This window comes from Lytechinus variegatus, chromosome 10 (assembly GCF_018143015.1).
Source record: "Lytechinus variegatus isolate NC3 chromosome 10, Lvar_3.0, whole genome shotgun sequence".
Lineage (NCBI taxonomy): Eukaryota > Metazoa > Echinodermata > Echinoidea > Temnopleuroida > Toxopneustidae > Lytechinus > Lytechinus variegatus.
The window spans coordinates 11280657-11300888 of NC_054749.1; the positions used below are offsets into that span (position 1 = coordinate 11280657).

General features: G+C 36.7%; 1 protein-coding gene across 2 annotated transcripts; it reads left to right on the plus strand.

Annotated features, from left to right (window-relative positions):
- The first annotated feature begins 71 nt into the window (after window positions 1–71).
- Window positions 72–20208, plus strand: LOC121423018 (phosphoribosyl pyrophosphate synthase-associated protein 2-like). 2 transcript variants are annotated; one of them, XM_041618289.1, is made up of 10 exons: window positions 72–332; window positions 2206–2258; window positions 7060–7126; window positions 8996–9168; window positions 12136–12251; window positions 13579–13789; window positions 15225–15254; window positions 17084–17154; window positions 17887–18033; window positions 19950–20208. In XM_041618289.1, exons 1-10 carry the CDS (start codon window positions 247–249, stop codon window positions 20106–20108), a joined length of 1113 nt encoding a protein of 370 aa, XP_041474223.1. In that variant the 5' UTR covers window positions 72–246; the 3' UTR covers window positions 20109–20208. The 2 variants fall into 2 exon arrangements, with proteins under 2 accessions (XP_041474223.1, XP_041474224.1); XM_041618290.1 differs by lacking the exon at window positions 15225–15254.
- Window positions 20209–20232: the final 24 nt, after the last annotated feature.

Genomic DNA, 20232 nt, shown 5'->3' on the forward strand with positions numbered 1-20232 from the left:
TTTGTTATTAATATGTGATATTTCATTCAGTAAATAAATAAAATGATGTCACGATCGTTCGTTTTCCTCCATACACAACAAATTTGTTCTACAGACTACACCGGTGTGTACGACAAGATGAGAGTTACGATCATTCGTCATTTATTGAGCTAAATCAATTGTAAAAACTAACTTTTGGTCTATTCTGAGGAAAATAAACACGATTTTGACGTCAAACGGAGCAAGAGAATATATCTGAGCTGAACAATGGCCCGAAACGCTTGTAATCGAGCCACAGGCCTCCTGTTTTTTTCTGGAAACAGCCATCCGGAGTTGTCCAATTCTGTTGCACGGTAAATAACTTTAACGTTAATGTTAACCCAGGGAGCGCCGGCCCGCTTCCCGGGCCGGCGCCCAGGAGCTCACCGTGTTTACCACTGATAGATCACTATCAGTGGTATTTACCCATACTCACGGGACAAGGGATTATGGTCAAAATATCTAGCAAGATAAATTGTGAAAACAGAAATTATGCACTTACCACGATTATATGGATGAAGGTCTAACGAGTGGTAGAATCCTGACATCGAGGCACAGACTGAAACCTCAAAAAAACTGGAAAGTTCTCTCCTCCCCAGTCTGAGTCTCGATCGGCCGATTTTGTTGTGAATCATAACAAAATGGCCGATCGACATGATCGAGACTGGGGTAGAAGGAGAGAACTTTTCGGTTTATTGAGGTTCCAGTCTGTGCATCGATGTCAGGATTCTACCACTCGTCAGACCTTCATCCATATGATGCATGTAAGTGCATAATTTATGTTTTCATAAAAATCATAATTTATCTTGCTAGATATTTTGACCATAATCTACCATTGTCCCGTGAGTATGGGTAAATACATGGTAAGCTCTTGGGCGCCGGACCGCTTCACGGTCCGGCACTCCCTCGGTTACGTTAATGTGGAACCAGAGCGCGAGCCGGGGGAGTTGAACTGTTTTTTTAAGCCCATGGCCATGCACTAACGTTAGGCGTAATGAAGGAAGGGGGGGGGGGGGATATTTCTACGCACCCTCGGCCTAGAATTGATTAAATCTAAACTTGAATGAGATTGATATTCCACATTTTTTTTTCATATTGTCCTTCATATTAATAAGAGTAACTAAGTGTGCCTAAACTAGTCTAGAGTAGGGTGTCTCCAGACACCCTAGATCTACCTGAACTTTACTTTCAAAGTTTAAGTAATGGCTGCAATATATTTTCTCCTCGGGTGGTTCCTACATAGTATAGGGACATTGAGGAGTATCATCAAGAAGAATGTAGGCCTAACGCTAAAATAAACGGTTAAAATCTCATCATGCTCATAAAGAAAATGTCCACACCACAGGAGTCTACAACTAATGGTTTTAGTATACAACTTTGACAGCTGGCAGCCGTCTGTTTCGAGGAGTTTTTTAACATTTTATTTTTTAAAAATATTTCTCCTCGTACACAGACGGCTTGCTATCCATCAGCCACCATTAGCGGGTGAATAATGCAAAATCCCCCCGACTGGGCTCATCGATTTTTGTCTTTATTTCATAAAAATATATAAAAAGAACTTTACCAAAAAATAAAGATTATTATTCCGTTTTGGCCTAAAATGCACGAAAAGTAAAGCAGGGAAAAATAAAAAAACAGTGACTCACTTCGGCTGTTGCGCAACTTCACTTCCCTGTTTTATCCGAACTTAAGGCCTACGTATGGCTTTCAGTCCCCTGTACAGATCAAGCTAGAACTTCGGTCTCTGTATTTGGTGAGTGGAGCCAACGGAGTTCATTGGAACAGCCAACATAACAGAGACCGAAGCTTTTGGTCTAACTACAACTGTACAAGGCACCACACCAGCTAACCCAGGGAGCTCCTGCCTGCTTCGCAGGCGGGAGCCCAGGAGCTCACCGTGCATATACTCATACAGTTAAAGCCCTTGCCCTAAGGCATATGGCAACGGCTTCTGAATAGAACTTTTGTCATTCGGAGTATCTAGAGAACTGAAAATTAGGCCTGAAAAGGGGGTCATCAAAGTGGCTCCCCATACCACCAATATATATTCAATGTTTTAACATGTTGAAGTGTAATGATATTCCAATAATTATTACCCTTTCTTTGAAACCTTTATTAATTACCCAATATTTCTCAGATTATTGTCACCATTTATCTGTAAAACTGATGTTGTTATTTCTTTATCAGGCGTCTAGGAGTAGAATTGGGCCAGGTGGACGTTTATACCCAAGACAACAAAGGTAATCATTACATGTACATTGATATTAATGTTAAAACCTTGTTCTTTAATCCGAACATTTCAGAGCTGCCAAGTATGGAGCAATTTATCCTATTTAGTAGGAATTTTAAGGGGAAGTTGACCACTAAATGGGATTTTCCCCTAGAAACAGGATTTTTGAAACTTTTACAATGTAAGAATTATGATTTTGTGTATGTTTTCCTTTTTTTCACAATTTAAAAGAAAATAGGATTCTAGGCTTGAAATATGATAAAGAGAAATGATGAATAGGATTTCTTGACAATTCATGTTGGCAGCTCTGACTTTTTGAATGTTTACATGACAACGTTACAACTCAGAAAATAAGCTGTATTTTAGAATTATGGCACTAGTGGCAACCTCTAATTGTCCAAAAATAGTCTCTTCATTTCCCTTTATAGAGAATTCTTTTTATGGGTAAAAGAAGGTTGTCACTTAGTATGCAGTAACTCTGAAGACCTTTATATGAGATGTCCTTCATTTTTTGTCTCGCCCACCAGAGGTGAAGGCGAGACTTTAAAGGGATCCAAATGTCGTCAGTCCATCCGTCACAAACATTATGACACATAACTCTGCAACTGTAAGTCACTTTTCAAACAAAGGGGACCTGCAAGTTATGCTGAAGTCAGAGGTCACATGGTAAGGTCAAAGGTCATTTTCAGGTCGTTAAAGTTTATATTCAAGACTCTCCTATGGCCCCTAACTCCGCAACCGTAAGTCACTTTTCAACCAAACTTGGATGGTAGATGTACTTCAGGGACCTGCATGTTATGCTGCAGTCGGAGGTCACATGGTAAGGTCAAAGGTCATTTTAGGTCAACGTTAAAGTTGACATGCAAGACTCTCCTATGACACATAACTCTGCAACCGTAAGTCACTTTTCAATAAAACTTGGATGGAAGATGTACTTAGGGGACCTGCATGTTATTGTGTTTGCAGGTCACATGGTAAGGTGAAAGGTCATTTTGAGTCCAACATTAAAGTTTACATTCTAGACTCTTACAAAAAGTGTTATTACATCCCAGTTATTTACAATGAACTTTTGATACAATTCTGTTACATGCCCCTGCAATTCGCAATATTTCTGGTCATTTTCACAAGTGGGCAAGACACGACATCGCTCATGCCTTGTTTTTTTTAGATAGAGAGACAGATTTTAAGAGCCCACCAACAATACATGAAAAAAATAATATCAACCGTTATTAACAATTTTCAAATCATTATTCATTATTTTATTTCATATTCCTGTACTGGTTTTCTTTTCATGTTTGAATTTAAATGTTTGCTTACAGGTATCATTGTCAATACAGTCCGACCTCTCTTATCCGGACAGGTTGGGACCAGCACCAACGTGTTTAATCTACCCCACAATCAGTTAGTCAAAGTTCAGGAACTTCAAAATGCTGCAGCTCACATCGTTTTTCTTTCCACCAGACGCACTCACATCACTCCTATTTTAAGATCCTTACATTGGCTCCCTGTAAAACAATGTATTATGTTCAAGATTTTTTTAACTTTCCACCGTGTCCATGGCTCTTCTCCCCAGTACCTCATTTCACTGATCAACAGTTACACCCCTTCAAGATCCTTACGTTCCTCCTTTTCCAATTCTCTTGTTACCCCTGAAGTTTCCAAAACCTGGGGTGAAAGATCATTTGTTTACTCATCCTCTAAGTTTTGGAATAGCCTCCCTTAAAACATCAAATAGTGCTTGACCTCTGAAACTATCAAACAATACCTTAAAACATTTCTCTTCAATTCTTAATTTCTTTGATAATTTCCTAAAAAGCACCTTGAGCACTCTACAGAGTGGATTTGGCGTGATATAAGTCTAATTATTATCATTATTATTATAAGGGATTTATATGGATCTAAGAGACCCAATATCAAATACACGCAGCTGTTACCCGAAGTAGCTGCATGTAATCTACTGTAGTGGGCAGACGCAGACAACATTCACTGCAGTGTCAGTGCAAATGATAGGCAGTTTCTTTAGGAAATGAAATTGATTGGTTGCCGAAACTCTGGGATAATTTACCTGCTGAAATGTTCAGGTATACATCGAGCATAACTGGAAGGAAAGAGAATGACTCGAAACTAAGTTAGAAAATTGGATCATCACGGCGGGCTTCACTGCTTAGCAAAGTCTGCCATTGAATACTGACTGTAGGCTCAAACATGATAAATGGCACTGTCCGTATCGAGGCCTACCGCTCCCAGAATAAAAAGAAAATTGTGATAAATGGTTGCACTTCACCCTGATTTACTGGAAAATTATCCTGTCTAAGTTCTTTCGGTGCTTTGGGTAAGATATTAAAAATAATGTGGTTGTAGGTAGACTATGCATGCATTGGAAAATGTATGTAATCAAAGTGAGTTTGCGATGGAATTTTAAGTATAGATTGAAATCTCATTTCCCCCTGGCATTTCCCCACGTACTAGATTGAAAAAAAAAATCTCGGCAAGTACGTCCAGATAATAGAAGGATCCAAATAAGGGGAGGCTGGATAAGAGAGGTCGGACTGAAAATGCAAATTTGATATTATCCTGGTTGATCTTGGCATTAACAATTGAAATAAGCCACCCATCCTGAGTCTCTTTGTACATATGTACAGATTTAATGTCACCATACTGTATACACTGTTTGATTTCTCTTTATTTGCTCTGGATGCTGCATGTAAACAAATAATGGTGATTTGGTACTGGAAATTTGAATATTCATCAGTCATATCTCATTCAATCATGTCATTCTGTTACACACTGTACAGTACATAGGTACACATTTCTCAGTATTGCCAACATTGATGTACAGGAAAGCACCCCGATACATACCCGGTAATGTTTCATCAAGGAGCTTCATGTACATGTATGACATGTTATGAATGGTTTGTAGGGGGAAATGACTTGTAAAAAAGAGGAAGTCAAGAGTAAAGAATTTACCTCTCCAAAGACTATTTGGAGAGACTTTTGTTTGTCTAATGCATGTACTTTATAATGTTATTAATTACATGAAACTGTAGATTGAGGATGAGATGAACGACTTTGAACTGTAGAATGACTTATACATGTATGACATGAAATATTATTATTTGCTATTCTTTGTCATTATCTTATGAGCATGCACTCACACTAATGCAAAAGTTACATCACAAGATAAGGAGTTTACCCTGTGATATAAAACTCTGTGCAAGTTTAAATGGCATATTAAATGCCAGAAATGGCCTCCTGTGTGGTATGCATGTATTGTACTGGTACATGTAGGTTCCAGAGATGGGTTCTATTGTTTCATGAACGTGAGTTGCCTGTCCACCTGGACATTGAAGTTCTGTTCGAGGTAGATCTTTCCATGTGATCAATGTAATGTCAAATCAAACCATATATTGAATATTAACCCCTGAGCTTGATCTCAGAGACTTGGTCCTTATAATTTTTGTCTCACCTGCGAAGCAGTGTGAGACTATAGGCGCCGCTTTTCCGACGACGGCGGCGGCGTCAACATCAAATCTTAACCTGAGGTTAAGTTTTTGAAATGACATCATAACTTAGAAAGTATATGGACCTAGTTCATGAAACTTGGCCATAAGGTTAATCAAGTATTACTGAACATCCTATTAAAGTTTCATGTCACATGACCAAGGTCAAAGGTCATTTAGTGTCAATGAACTTAGACCATGTTGGAGGAATCAACATTGAAATCTTAACCTGAGGTTAAGTTTTTGAAATGTCATCATAACTTAGAAAATATATGGACCTAGTTCATGAAACTTGGACATAAGGTTAATCAAGTATCACTGAACATCCTGCATGAGTTTCACGTCACATGACCAAGGTCAAAGGTCATTTAGGGTCAATGAACTTTGGCCGAATTGGGGATATCTGTTGAATTCCCATCATAACTTTGAAAGTTTATGGATCTGATTCATGAAACTTGGACATAATAGTAATCAAGCATCACTGAATATTTTGTGCAAGTTTCAGGTCTCATGATTAAGGTCAAAGGTCATTTAGGGTCAATGAACTTTGGCCAAATCGGGGGTATCTGTTGAATTACCATCATAACTTTGAAAGTTTATTCGTCTAGTTCATTAAACTTGGACATATGAGTAATCAAATATCACTGAACATCCTGTGCGCGTTTCAGGTCACATGACCAAGGTCAAAGGTCAATGAACTTTGGCCGAATTGGGTGTATCAGTTGAATTACCATCAAAACTTTGAAAGTTTATGGATCTGATTCATGAACCTTGTACATAAGAGTAATCAAGTATCACTGAACATCCTGTGCGAGTTTCAGGTCACATGATCAAGGTCAAAGGTCATATAAGGTCAATGAACTTTGGCCATGTTGGGGTTTTTTGTTGAATAACCATCATATCTCTGTAAGTTTATTGGTCTAGTTCCTAAAAAGTGGACATAAGAGTAACCATGTATCACTGAACATCTTGTGCGAGTTAGAGTAGTATTCAAAGTCAGCACTGCTGCTATATTGAACCGCGTGATGCAGGTGAGACGGCCAGAGGCATTCCACTTGTTAGTTATGTTATATTATGATAATGATAATGATAATATAGGGTATTTATACTGCGGACATATCCACCTTGTTAGGCGCTCCTATATTACCCGGCTAAGCTAGGTATTCACAGCGCACAGAGCTTCTTGAGGAATTACTTCCTAACGGTACCCATTTAACCATATTATAATCACTGTGAATGCCTAACCCATCTCTGTACATGATTCATATCAACATTTTACTAATGATTTTGTTTTTGTTTTCTCTCACATAGAAACAAAGGTCCAGATTCAAGAATCAGTGAGAGGCAAAGATATTTTCATACTTCAGACTGGAGCAAAGTAAGTTTATTTCAAGGGCAAACATGTATTATCACATCTAGTTTTCCGACTAGTACTCTACATTGTATCATGGCAGTCATTGTTGCATATTGGGTCTCTACCATATCAAAGCAATCAGAACGGAACATTGATTTGAAAAAAAAGATGGAAAAACTAAACTGGTTTAGAATATCTACATGTAATGAATTTCCCTATTCCTATTGAAACTTATTTCACACCTTTAATGAGCAAAATTTTATAGGGAAAGATGGATTTCTCAATTTTCTAGCATTGCATTATCGCCATTCATACTGCCTTTTCTATTATCAACTTCACATTTAGATGACACTTATAAGGGCATTATCCCAAGTTCCCAACATATATTCCTGTGTTGAGGTCTTGTTGAGCAAGAGCTTAATGAGATCGGTAGTTCAATCTGGGCAGTGTTTCATCAACATTTTGTCTGACAAGTTGATAGATCTGACAACTTTCCTTGATGTTGATTGGCTAAGAAGCCGTGCTACTTTGTTTACTGTCGGATAAAATGGGACTTGACGGATGAAACCTCCAACAACTCCTTTCATGAAACACTCTTTCATGTTCATTCACTCAGTCAGTCATTAAGAGTTCTGCCCGTCTCTCCAACATACATGTCAGTATTGTTGCAATCTGTGAGTTTGCAGGTAATTTTGTATACAATGTCTGACCTGTCACCTCTAGGAACTATGTCCTGAAAGTGGAATGAAACCTTTGGAATAAGTAGTCTTCTGTCAAAACTGAAAAATCAAAGAATGAGAACAAAGAAAGTTTGAGTAAAATCAGAAATATAATGAGAAGGTTATAAGCATTTGACTATTGCAATCACTAACACTAATGCTATGGAGATCCTCCCATTGGCAATGTGCCAAGGATGTGTGATGTCACATGTAAACAACTTTCCATTTGATGGACTATAAAATAACCTCAAAATGTCTCTTTCTGCTGTTTCTTGTGGAGATACAAATTCTTTATCCATGATGTACTCTTTAAAAATCTGTATTACATGTCCTCCTATAGAAAGAACACATGATCTACTGATAGATGTGATAAAAGAGGCAATTTAAGTGAAATATATACTAAAATAATGGGGAGAGATGTTCACAAGTGACATCAAACATCTTTGTCGCATTGCCATTTTGAGGATCTCCATAGCATTAGTGATTGCAATATTCAAATGCTCATAACATTCTCATTATTTTTCTGATTTTTCTCAAACTTCCGTTGATCTGTTTCTTTGATTTTTCTGTTTTCACACAAGCTATCTTGTTCTAAAGGTTTCATTCTCCTTTAAGATTTAATAGTCTTGTTCATAAAGAATGCGTTTGGGCTCCTCATAGATAGTCTGTAATCACAGACTGCATCCCCCTACTATTTTTAGTAGGGGGGGATGTCCACAAAATCAAATTTCCCCCTACTTTTTTTTTGGTCTTGTATGATAAAAAGAAATACCTCATTCAAAATAAAACATGTATTTTGGACGATATGACCTTCCTTTTTGCGGACTTTTTGGGTGATAACCTTTTTTTTTTGCTTGCTTGTTAAATTTTACAGCCCCTGGTCCCCCTACATTTGGGGAGAGATTTCCGCCCTTGATACCATATCTAGAGTGAAGGAGCCACCATACATGATTGAATCTAGTCTCGCTACTTGAGACTCTGTATTTTGCACTAATAAAAACAAAAGGCCAGTGCCTGCAGACTATCTGGAAACAATGTTGACGAATATCCCGACTACCATTTACAAAGGAATGTATGAAAATGGATGGATAAATCAATAGAAATATGAATGAATTAATTCAAAAAAAGATACAGAAAAATAATGTTGTGTTTTATCTGTCTTTATGCATCACAGAGATGTGAACAATGCGATTATGGAGTTATTGATCATAGCCTATGCCTGCAAGACATCGTCCGCACGGTCCATCGTCGCTGTCATTCCTTACCTTCCATACAGTAAACAGAGTCAGATGAGGAAAAGAGGATCCATCGTTGCCAAATTGCTTGCCACTATGCTCTGTAAAGCTGGTAAGTAAGATAGACTGCATACTACAAATGTAGTAAATTGAAGATTATACAACTCCCAAGAATGTTCTGTAATCTGATTGGTCCAAATCGGATCACATGATATTCAGCAAACTGCACGATTGCATCCAAAATGCACTATCCTGCACTCTGACGTTATACCAAATGTACTTGAACTGGAGATTCTGGAATTATCTAGAATAATGTAGAATTTAGATCAAATATAGAATTCGGGGCAACTCAGTAACATACATGTAGGGGAGGGGAAGGGGGTTGTATAAAACAAACAATGCACGCATTCTTGTGCATAGAGGACCTAAATAATGAACTCTGTACCCGATTCGCCAAATGGATATACTGCACTCGGCCAGACTGCAGACCTCGATGCGGTATATCCATTGGCTCCTCTTGCACATCGTTCATTATTTGGCCTTAAATGCACGTGTTTACGTACATAATTTGTATAATATGCAATAGGCCCGTTTTGAAAGTCCATTTTTGATGCACGTGTACACGGCGTGTTTTTTGGTCGTGTACACGTGTACACGTGTACACGTTGTAAACACTGTGAGAGCGAGTTCTGTTTTCATGTCGACACGGACCCGCATCAATATGTCATAAAAAGGGTCTATATAGCCTAAGTCACGGTTTTAAAGCTTACCTGAGAAGTTTTAAGTATCAATCCACAAAAATTGGTGCAAATTAAAAGTTTACTCGGCTTAGCAACGCATTAAATTAATAAAGAATGCAAAAGAAAATCAATACAGGGCCCTAGCTATCGCCGACGCTCGGTGGATGCGCATTTTGTATACTGTACCGTACATGCATGCACGTTTCGCTGCAGAATAAGTGTAACTGAAGTTATCGATTAATTTTCATTATTATGTTGCCAATTTGAAGAGCGTTTGTTTGTAGGCTTGTGTGCGAGCGTATAACACGTAAGTTGTAGCGATGATCGCTATCGCAATTGGTGATTCTCAAATTGACTCTGAGTGTGATTGAGCAACGCTTTCGAGCTTTTGAGACCGGAGCAGACCCATTTCGTGCCGATTTCGTGGTACAAAAACGTGAGTCTCCAGAAAGAATGAGGATTAAATTGGCGATTTTGGAAGTGAACTCACTCTGGATTAATTGAAATATGTTGACATATTAGTAATTAAAACATGTGCAGTGTCTGAGAACTAAGATTTAATGTGAGGCTGTGAGCTTGTTTATGCAGATGCTACCGTGTACACGGTGATGGAATTTAGTACACGTGCACTGACTTGACCGTGCGTGTACACGTGTACCCGAAACGGGCCTAATATGCAATAGGGAATTAGTTTTTACTACTTTTACACATTTATTTCCATGCTTACTCTCCCTACCTGCCCTTATACTTTTAATTCTATGAATACCTGCTTTGTAATCCGCATATGTTCGTAATTCTGAAGCTTCGCTATTCCGAAGGTTCGGATATTCCGAAGGTTTGTTATTCCGAAGGTTCGTATTTCCAAAGGTTTGTAATTCCGAAGGTTCGTTAGTCCGAAAACGAAATGAGGTTCGTAATTCCGAAGGTTCGTTAGTCCGAAATCGAAGTGAGGTTCGTAATTCCGAAGGTTCGTTAATCCGAAAACGAAATGAAGTTTGTAATTCCGAAGGTCCGTTAGTCTGAAAATGAAATGATTAACGAACCTTATTTCGTTTTCGGACTAACCAACCTTTAGAACAACGAAACTTATTTCGTTTTCGGATTAACGAACCTTGGGAACAACGAACCCTCGGAACATCGAACCTTATTTTGTTTTCGGATTATCAAACCTTCGGAATAACGCCACAAATGTTCGTACTAATGAACCCTTTTACGTTTTTGGATTAACGAACATCGAGGTATAGGGAATTTACGTGTTTCGGAATTACGAACCTTCGGAATTACGAACCTTTGGAATTACAAAGTGAAACCTTGTAATCAGTGGTTTTCCATTGGACAAGTCATAGGGTCAAGCATCTAAACAACTGTTGCTTCTTTATTTGTATCTCTTTTTTTAACATGCACTCAATTACACTCAATCAAATGAAAAATTAAATATACAATAATTTTTTATTTGAGTAATGACAGATATGACCTTGTGATGTTTCATTTTTATCAATACTTTGTTCTTTTTTCTCATTGATTAGTATTTCTGTTTTTTCTGATTGGTATGTTAAAAGTTAAAAAAAAAAAATTATGAACATAATTTTTTAAACACTTCAGATGGAATTTCGGATTAGTTGAAGGAGATATATAAGCAAGTTAAATAAATAAATAAATTGATTAAATACTAGAGAGAGGAAGAGAAATGGAGGGAGATAGAAGATGGGGGTCCTACATGTAATTTTTCTGTTTAGAAGAGATTATCTGAAAAAGGAATATAAAATCTTAAAATGAAGGAAAGGTAATATTCCTGATAGACAGCCCTATATTCTGAAAGTACTAATTACCATTCTTCATATTGGTTTGACAGTATTTCATTACACATTGACATGATAATCTACTTTATATGACACCTAGATAGATCCTTGTGATTTGATTGGTTGTTTGATATCGTTCATTCAGCCCATTTTGCAATGGCGTCATCAACCGTGCAATTTTGGATCCATAACGATTTTGTCCATTAAGTTCGCGCACCGAGCGTGCAGTTCAAGCGCCAGCAGTGCACATGTTGTAATGACGTAACAATCAACAGACCAAACTTGCACCGCATGAGCGTGTTTTGCATCGAAATTCATGAATTTCACATGGAAAAAAAAAAAATTTTAGGTGTCATATAAACCAAATAGTGAATGTTTTTCATTTGTGCAATGGACAGAATACTTCATTCTGTGAAAGACGAAATATGATCCATTCAACTCGGTTACCCTTCGTTGAATGGATAATTTCATCTTTCACCTCATGAAGTATTCTATCCATTGCACTCATAAACATTCATTATTTGTATATTAATTTTACAGGTGTGACACATGTAATCACCATGGACCTACATCATAAAGAGATTCAAGGGTTCTTTGACGTGCCTGTAGATAACCTTAGAGCTTCCCCATTCCTTGTCCAGTACATTCAAGAACATGTAAGTGGTATCCAGTGGACTCTCAATATTATCATTATTGCAGGATGCCACATAAGCACTTGCCCGATTGCCCAGGGCAAGTAACAGTCAGAGTCGGGCAAGTGTTTTGAAGTAAAGACCAAAACTACTTGCCCGAATTGGGCAAGCAAAATTCTCACAGTAGAATGACCAAAATAAAGGTCGATATGATATAATATTTTGGTCATGGCAGGTAGATCAGTTCATGTCAGAGAGAAAAAGGTCAATGGTTTATAAAACCGCAAAACTTTCTTTTGAAGAGGTAAAACTTTTTTTCAAGGATTTTTTCGGGCAAGTGAAATAGATTTTGGGGCAAGTATATTCAAACTTTTTGAAAATTTACTTGCCCGACTGGGCGAGTGCTTCTAAAAAGTTATGTAGCACCCTGATTGTTATTGTTACTCTTATTACTGTTGTTGTTGTGATCTTTGTTTTGTTTCATACTGTTATAATTTTCCTTTAAAGGTGGATAACTGGATGCAGTGCAAGTCCACCCCAACAAAGAGTTGATTTGAATAAAAAGAAAAAAAAATCCACCGATCATAAAATGAAAAATTCATCAAAATCGTATGTAAAATAAGAAAGTGATGACATACTAAAAGTTTCGCTTAATTTCACAAAACAGTTGTATGGTTGGTATGCAAATGAGACTGATGACATCATCCACTCACTAAATAGTGAGTGGAGGATGTCATCAGTCTCATTATACAAAAGAAGTACATGTATTTCTTTTGTATTCTATTATATTAGATATGTAATATTCTAATTTTCTCATTGTCAAGTGAAACAAAGATGAATTCCTTCCTGATTATGTGGAACTAGCATCATTTTAAAACTATATGGCTCAGTCAGGTTTGCCCTTGTCAAATCTATATAAAAATGAAATATTGTATAATTCAAACAATAAAAAAAACAAAAGAATCAGAGAGGGACATCATCGACTATCTCATTTCCATGTCACTGAGTTTTGCATATAACTGTTTTGTGAAAAATTAGCTAAACTAAAAAATGTCATAACTTTCTGATTTTACATCCAATTTTGATGAAATTTTCAGTAATATGCTAGTTTGATTTTTCTTTATTTAATCAAATCAGTTTTTACTGGGGTGGACTTGACCTTGAAAATAGTAAAATAATTCATCGGAATATATCATGTGAGAGTGTTCATGGTTTACTGTAGCTGTACTTTCACTACAGTGGATGAAGTGTAGTACTGGTATAGTTGATCATCATTTCCAGTTTTTATGTTGACTCTTAACAGACACTTATCCAATTCATATTTATGTTATTTACATTTGTACATTGTTAGATTCCTGATTGGAGAAATGCTGTAATTGTAGCCCGTAATCCCGGATCAGCAAAGAGGGCGACATCCTACGCCGAGAGGCTTCGCCTTGGACTAGCCGTTATCCACGGAGAGCAGAAGGAATCCGAGTCGGACAGGGTGGATGGCCGCCATTCTCCACCCCCTGTGGCACCAGGCAGTAGCAGTCAGGCCCTAGGAATGCCTGGCCTACCTTGTAAGTATCTAGTGCAAGCAGGGGAGCATTCCGTCAGTATTTCGGTCCAACAAGTTGTCAGATCTGACAACTTTCCTCGGTTCTTGTTGACTGACAAGCACTGTTACTATGGTAACTATCAGAATAAACAGGACCTGTTGGATGAAACTTAAGACCAGTCCTTTTATGAAACACTCCCTGGGATCTAACCTTTCATTAAGGATAGGAAATGACCTCCACTTTTAGGGGTTGCTTTTGTGACATTAGGATAATGTCTGAATTTTGGGGACTATTTCTTTCATTTGAAGGCTATTTTTGTACAAGGAGCCATCATTTGGCAAATCACAATGTTATAAGTCTGATCGATGCAGAATAATGATTTTTTTTTTGCTGTAGTTTTAAAGGGAGGGGACTTGAGGAAAGATGGTGGCTCCAAAGCATTCTTTTCAGGGAACTTAAGAGACGAGGTGGGCTGGGATGAGGGCAGGGTCGCCTCGTCACTCTCCTATATTTCCTTTGCTGCCTTTAGCACTGATCTCTAACCTACAAATTTTCTTTCCTTTTTTTTTTGCTTCGATATTTCTCACAATGACAGCCCAAACTTTGGTATCTAGCACTACATTTCCCAAATTGCTTGACCGTGGTGCAATTGGTTACCAGTGAAAATTAATTTCTCCAAAGCTATAAGCACTGACATTGGTAGCCCATTCCAGCCTTGGAATGTTTGATTTAACCCCTCGTGCACTGTTCTTATGCCCATTGTGAAGTTTTGAATTTTTGGTTTGAAAGAACACATCACAAAAACCGAGCAAGGTACCCTGCAAAGATGAACAAGTTCTTTTTTACCTTCAGTTTTCAGAAGATGAAATTGCCAATCCAGGGTGCTACATAACTTTTTAGGAGCACTTTCCTGGTTGGGCAAGTAAATTTTTAAATGGTTGGAATATACTTGCCAAAAAATATATTTCACTTGCCAAAAAAAAGCCATGAAAAAATGTTTTACCACTTCAAAAGAAAGTATCGTGGTTTTATAAACCATTGAACCTCTTTTCTCTTTTTTGACATGAACTGATGTACCTTGTTATGGCATGACTTTTTTCCAAAGTGATTATATCTTGCCCGCTATGACCAAAATTACGGTCGATATCATATCAGAAATATTGACCCTACTTTGGTCATTCCACTGAGAGAATTTTGCTTTCCCATTTCGGGCAAGTAGTTTGGGTCTTTATTTTAAAAAATTTGCCCGACTCAAACTTTTACTTGCCCCTGGCAATCGGGCAAGTGCTTATGTAGCACTCTGGCTAATCATTAAATCTGAGTCCCATCTCCTGATGTACTGTATTTCCTTTTAAAGAAAACCCCACGTCATTGGGAATAAAAATTGTTTCACAGGTCAATGTTGATATAACTTTTAAGTTGTTGCAATTCTTTTTTATTATTTTTCCTTTCATAGCCAAGATTATATTACATTCCACCCAATTTGGTAATTTTACTGATCTGAAGTTGTATGATTTTTTTTCCGTTTTCATTCGAAATCATATGCATTACTAACAATGTGTTAATTTTAGTAGTTATGGATTGGTAATAGTTAATGTAATTGCATTTAAAACTATTACATTCTAATGAACAAAATACTTTGTTATCAATTATGAACGAAAGCCAGGATTTAGTATTTCAATATACAAGACTGATATACCAATATATGGTTATGAGATTTGATGAGAGATACATGTTAATGTGCATTGCTTAGAAGGCACTGTACTCGCATTTCAGATTTATATGTTATAATGATAATAATGAAAATAGCAACATGTGCAAAATTGATTTAACAATTCATACAATGTTTTAATAATGCAATGAATGTGAATTTCTCAAGAAAATCTGACATGTTTTGTCAACTGCTGTTTTCTGGTATGTAAACTACAATGTGACGTTGAAAAACAGATTTGACTCGTGCTATTTTTTAGGATGATTTTGTTCGATTTTTATAGAATTCCATGATAAACAATTGAAGTCAGTTGATGCTCAGTCTACAGTCAATATAGTAATTTTGAAAATACGGTGATTGTTGATGATAATGATGATAATAATGATAGAATAATGATACAATAGCAATAATCATGATTTAGAAATAAAGCAAATACAATTAAATTGTCTATAAATAAAGCATAGTTCGAATTTCAATGTACAATCAGTTGTCATTTTACCCAGTTTATTCATCCAGTGTCCTCTAACAACATGAACAGTTTGAAAGTTAATTGCACCAAAGTTTCACTGTATCAATTAGATATGACTCACAGTCCTTAGTACGATGGAAAGTTAGGTTACTTAATCCAGTGAGATTGTTCGGTAAACAACTAACATACATGTACATACTGCAAGTCATTTTGAGGGGCAGTTATGATTTTTTTTCTCTAGGCCAGGTTTTGACATTTCTAAATTTGTATTTTTACAATACCATATGTAGGCAAATATATTTAATGCATTGTACATGATAACTTTCAATACTATCTCAGTTTTGCATATAAAAAGATAATAAAAAAAATAGAGGAATGTGCATAAATATCTTATTTTATAGAAGTATGTACATACATGTTCAAAGATACAAGTGAATAGACCAGTATACAGACCAACTCTGCAATTATCCCACAAGTGTGTTATAACCGACTGCTTGGCTCTCCAGTATTCTCACTTGAATTGACCCACTTAGATAATACCATTGCTTTGCAAAATAATTTCAATCTAGTTTCATTGCTTAGGAAGACAAATTAGAAGCTTGGATTATCATTATTATTATACCCTGACATAGATCACATAATTGATACAGTCTGTCATAATTTGTAAAGTAAACAAAGGGTGCATACATGTAATGATTTATGAAACTTTTTATAAAATGTAGGGATAGCTACGAAAGTTGGTAATGTAATTCCATGATTTTCTGCCACAATGTTATCAGATTGTAATCCATTTCCCTCGTTTATCCCTGAAAGAAATCAAGATATTAAAATTATAGTATACCAGGTAGTCTGCAAAAAATGCTTTCTCTAAAGTTGTATAATCTTATAAGTGGAGGCATTATTACAGACCAGAATCTATCTGTTAACATTTACATCTTTTAAGTCAATTTTTTTATATTACATGTAAGGTACAACAGATATCTGTCATTGCAAGAGATTCAACTGTAACTAGAAATTACCATTTATAAAATTGTAAACTTTTTAATTCAACTTTTTTAAGTTAATAATACAGTATTGATTTATCTAATAATATCTAGACATTTAGAAACGTGTATTGACTTCTTCTTCTGTGCAGTGTTCACACCTAAGGAGAAACCGCCCATTAATGTTGTTGGAGATGTAGGAGGAAGGATAGCCATCATTGTGGTGAGTATTAATAGCTAAACCAATCTAGGTTAATAAGTCATAGTGGCTGATGTAATAGACGACAGATATCACTCTTGGGCCTTTTTATCAAAGTGGAGACAATGGCAGAGTTGGGATTCGAACTCACAAACTTGCGATTGTGAGTCCAATGCTCTAACCACTGGACCACACGACCACAGCCTTTGAAAATGAGCAGCCTTTAAACAAACAAGATTAATTGTCAATATATCATTGTAGATCTACCTTGATATATTTACATTTACACAAACATTTATATTTATATTAAACCGCTTTTTAAATTATGAATTTCAAGCTGAAAAGAAAAAATGTCCATTACAGATGAGCACATCTTGCATTATACAAATATTGAGTGGAAAAAGGCCCCTTAGGCCTGGGGAGCATTTCATGAAAGTTGTCAGCACTGATACATGTAAGTTGGCTTTCTCCGACAGTTACCAAAGTAACAGTCGGAGGCAAGTGCCTCATAGCTAATCAAAACCAAGGATTTCACTGACATTGTCAGCACCGACGATTTCACAGACAGTGCTGAAAACCTTCATGAAACACCCCCCAGATGTTTATGCTAATTTTGCCCATTTCTCAACAATGATCAAATTGGCTTTAAGAAACCCTTCTAAAGGAGGAAGTCCACCCAGAAAAACAAAGACAGTTTAAATAAAAGCGTATTAAATTGATTCAAAATACATATTATGTATATCTCTCTGTGCCTAGGATGACATGATTGACGAGGCGGAATCCTTTGTTGCAGCAGCTGAACTAGTGAAGGATAGAGGGGCGTATAAGATTTACATTATTGCTACACATGGTCTCTTGTCCTCAGAAGCCCCTAAGATTATTGAAGATTCCTGCATTGATGAGGTAACCTTTCAAGCAATTTTGTGTCAAAGGCCCATCGCACAAACAGTTGCAATGAAATGCAACTTGATTTTAACCAATGAGAAGTGTGCATGTTTAACTCTCATCTGAAATTTATTTCTGAGTCGCATTTAGACAAATCCTTTTTGCAATGGGCCCGTGTTGTATGCCAATTTATATTACAAACCAGCCCATTTTCTATTTATAGACCATATTGTTTTTGTTTTGGTGTATACAATGGTGTACTAGTTTCATAACATGATATGAGATTTGAGACATTATTTTTAAACAAAATTGTAACTACTACGCAGGAAGAGGATGTTTATCTCATGACCACTCTCAGATTAGATCAGGGTTCACTGGGGTACTTTGGATCATACGAAGATTGGTTTGTGTAATAATATCAGGGGGAGGGGGGGATGTTCAGAGAGTTACTTATAGGGACAGTGATATTCCGTTTCAGAAAATCTTAAATTCCGGAAACGGAAATTCTGTTTCCCCATAGACTTAGTACACTAGGAAAAGTGACAATTCCGTTTACACATTAAATAGCAAAATCACAGCGCGTACACTCGCACTGGCCAAAATTTGTATCTGCTTCTGTACCAACAACACAATAGAATCCGTTCTAATCGGATCTATGCGGGTGCATTTAATAATTTTTAAAAGACATTTGGAATGCATACATCCTCACCTTTCACATTATTAGCATTATTTTACGGTGAAATCAAATTTCATCGATAATTTTGGGGTTTTTTGGACATCGTTATCATCACTCAACAACTTTCGCCAATCCGCCATCTTGGATTTTAAGACCAATATATAGTGTTTTAATATGTAAAAGGACAAAAAGAAGAGGAATGCCCTTTTAACCAAGTCTTAGCATATCTTGCCCTCTTGCTTGTAACAGGTACCGTCACATTACTCTGACTCTCACAAACACACTTCTGAGGTCCACAAGATGAATATGCTACACTAAAATTACAATTCCTGTTCAGTGATGCATTAGATTTCAATTTAGTAACTCATGAAATTTGCCTAAGAAATCGTAATTTTTCTCACTCATAAATAGCTTAACACCTTAGCTTTGTAAGTTCCAAAGGATTAACCTCTTAAAAAAACTGTAAGGCTAATTCCTGCCCAGCCTAGCCAAACTTACATTTAGTCTGTCAGGAGGAGAGAAGTGGGGGGGGAGATGGAGGGAGGGGTTGCTAAATGTTCTGTTGATCTTTATCCCATCAAAGTACTTTACCTACCTAAGTCATATTGCCCCCTCTTCTCCTGACTGTCATGAACACATTGTTGAGATCCACATGATAAAGACAAAATTGCAATTCATGATCACTCATGCATTCAATATCGATTTAATAATGCATTAAATTATCACAAACAACAAACTGATCACATCTGATCTTTAATTCACCAAATAACCCTCAACTTTGCAAGTACCAAACCAAAAAAAATGAAAGAAATTGGAAGGCTAATTCCAGCCCACCCTAATTTTCATACCCTTTGTTTCAGTGGGCAGTGCTCACTCAAGCATGAATAGTTTTCCAATTTTTTGGTGTCATTTGAAAGTTGACTTTATTAGCTTTCCATATCTATAAGTCTTTTCCCCCAAGGTGCTATATTTTTTATTTGGCAGCCATTTCAAAAGTGTATAGTTTTTTTTTGGGATGCACTGTAGTACACTGTAGTAATTAAATTAGCCAAGAATTTAAAATTAATTATATTTATATTTCAAGAGTCAAGCTTATGCAATACAGAAATACATTAATTTTGTTTTTCAATTTAACTTTTTTTATGTTGCGTATTTACTAGTTAGTCAGCCACCTGTGTACTTTGAAACATCCGCGTTAAGCAGCTTTTTATTGTTATCTTTATTATTATTATGAATCTGCCTTCCCATTTTTGTCCAGGTCATTGTCACAAACACGGTATCACATGACCTTCAGCGGCTCCAGTGCAACAAGCTTCGGACGGTAGACATCAGCCTCCTGCTCTCAGAGTCTATCAGGAGGATACACTACGGGGAGTCCATGTCCTATCTCTTTAGGAATATCCCTCTCGAAGACTGAAATGAGGCTAGATGCGCGTTCATTGTATAGTACTGTAGTACAGCGATTTTCCATCCACATTCTTAAAGGGGAATGAAACCTTTTGAACAAGTGGGCTTGTGTGGAAACAGAAAAAAATCAAATA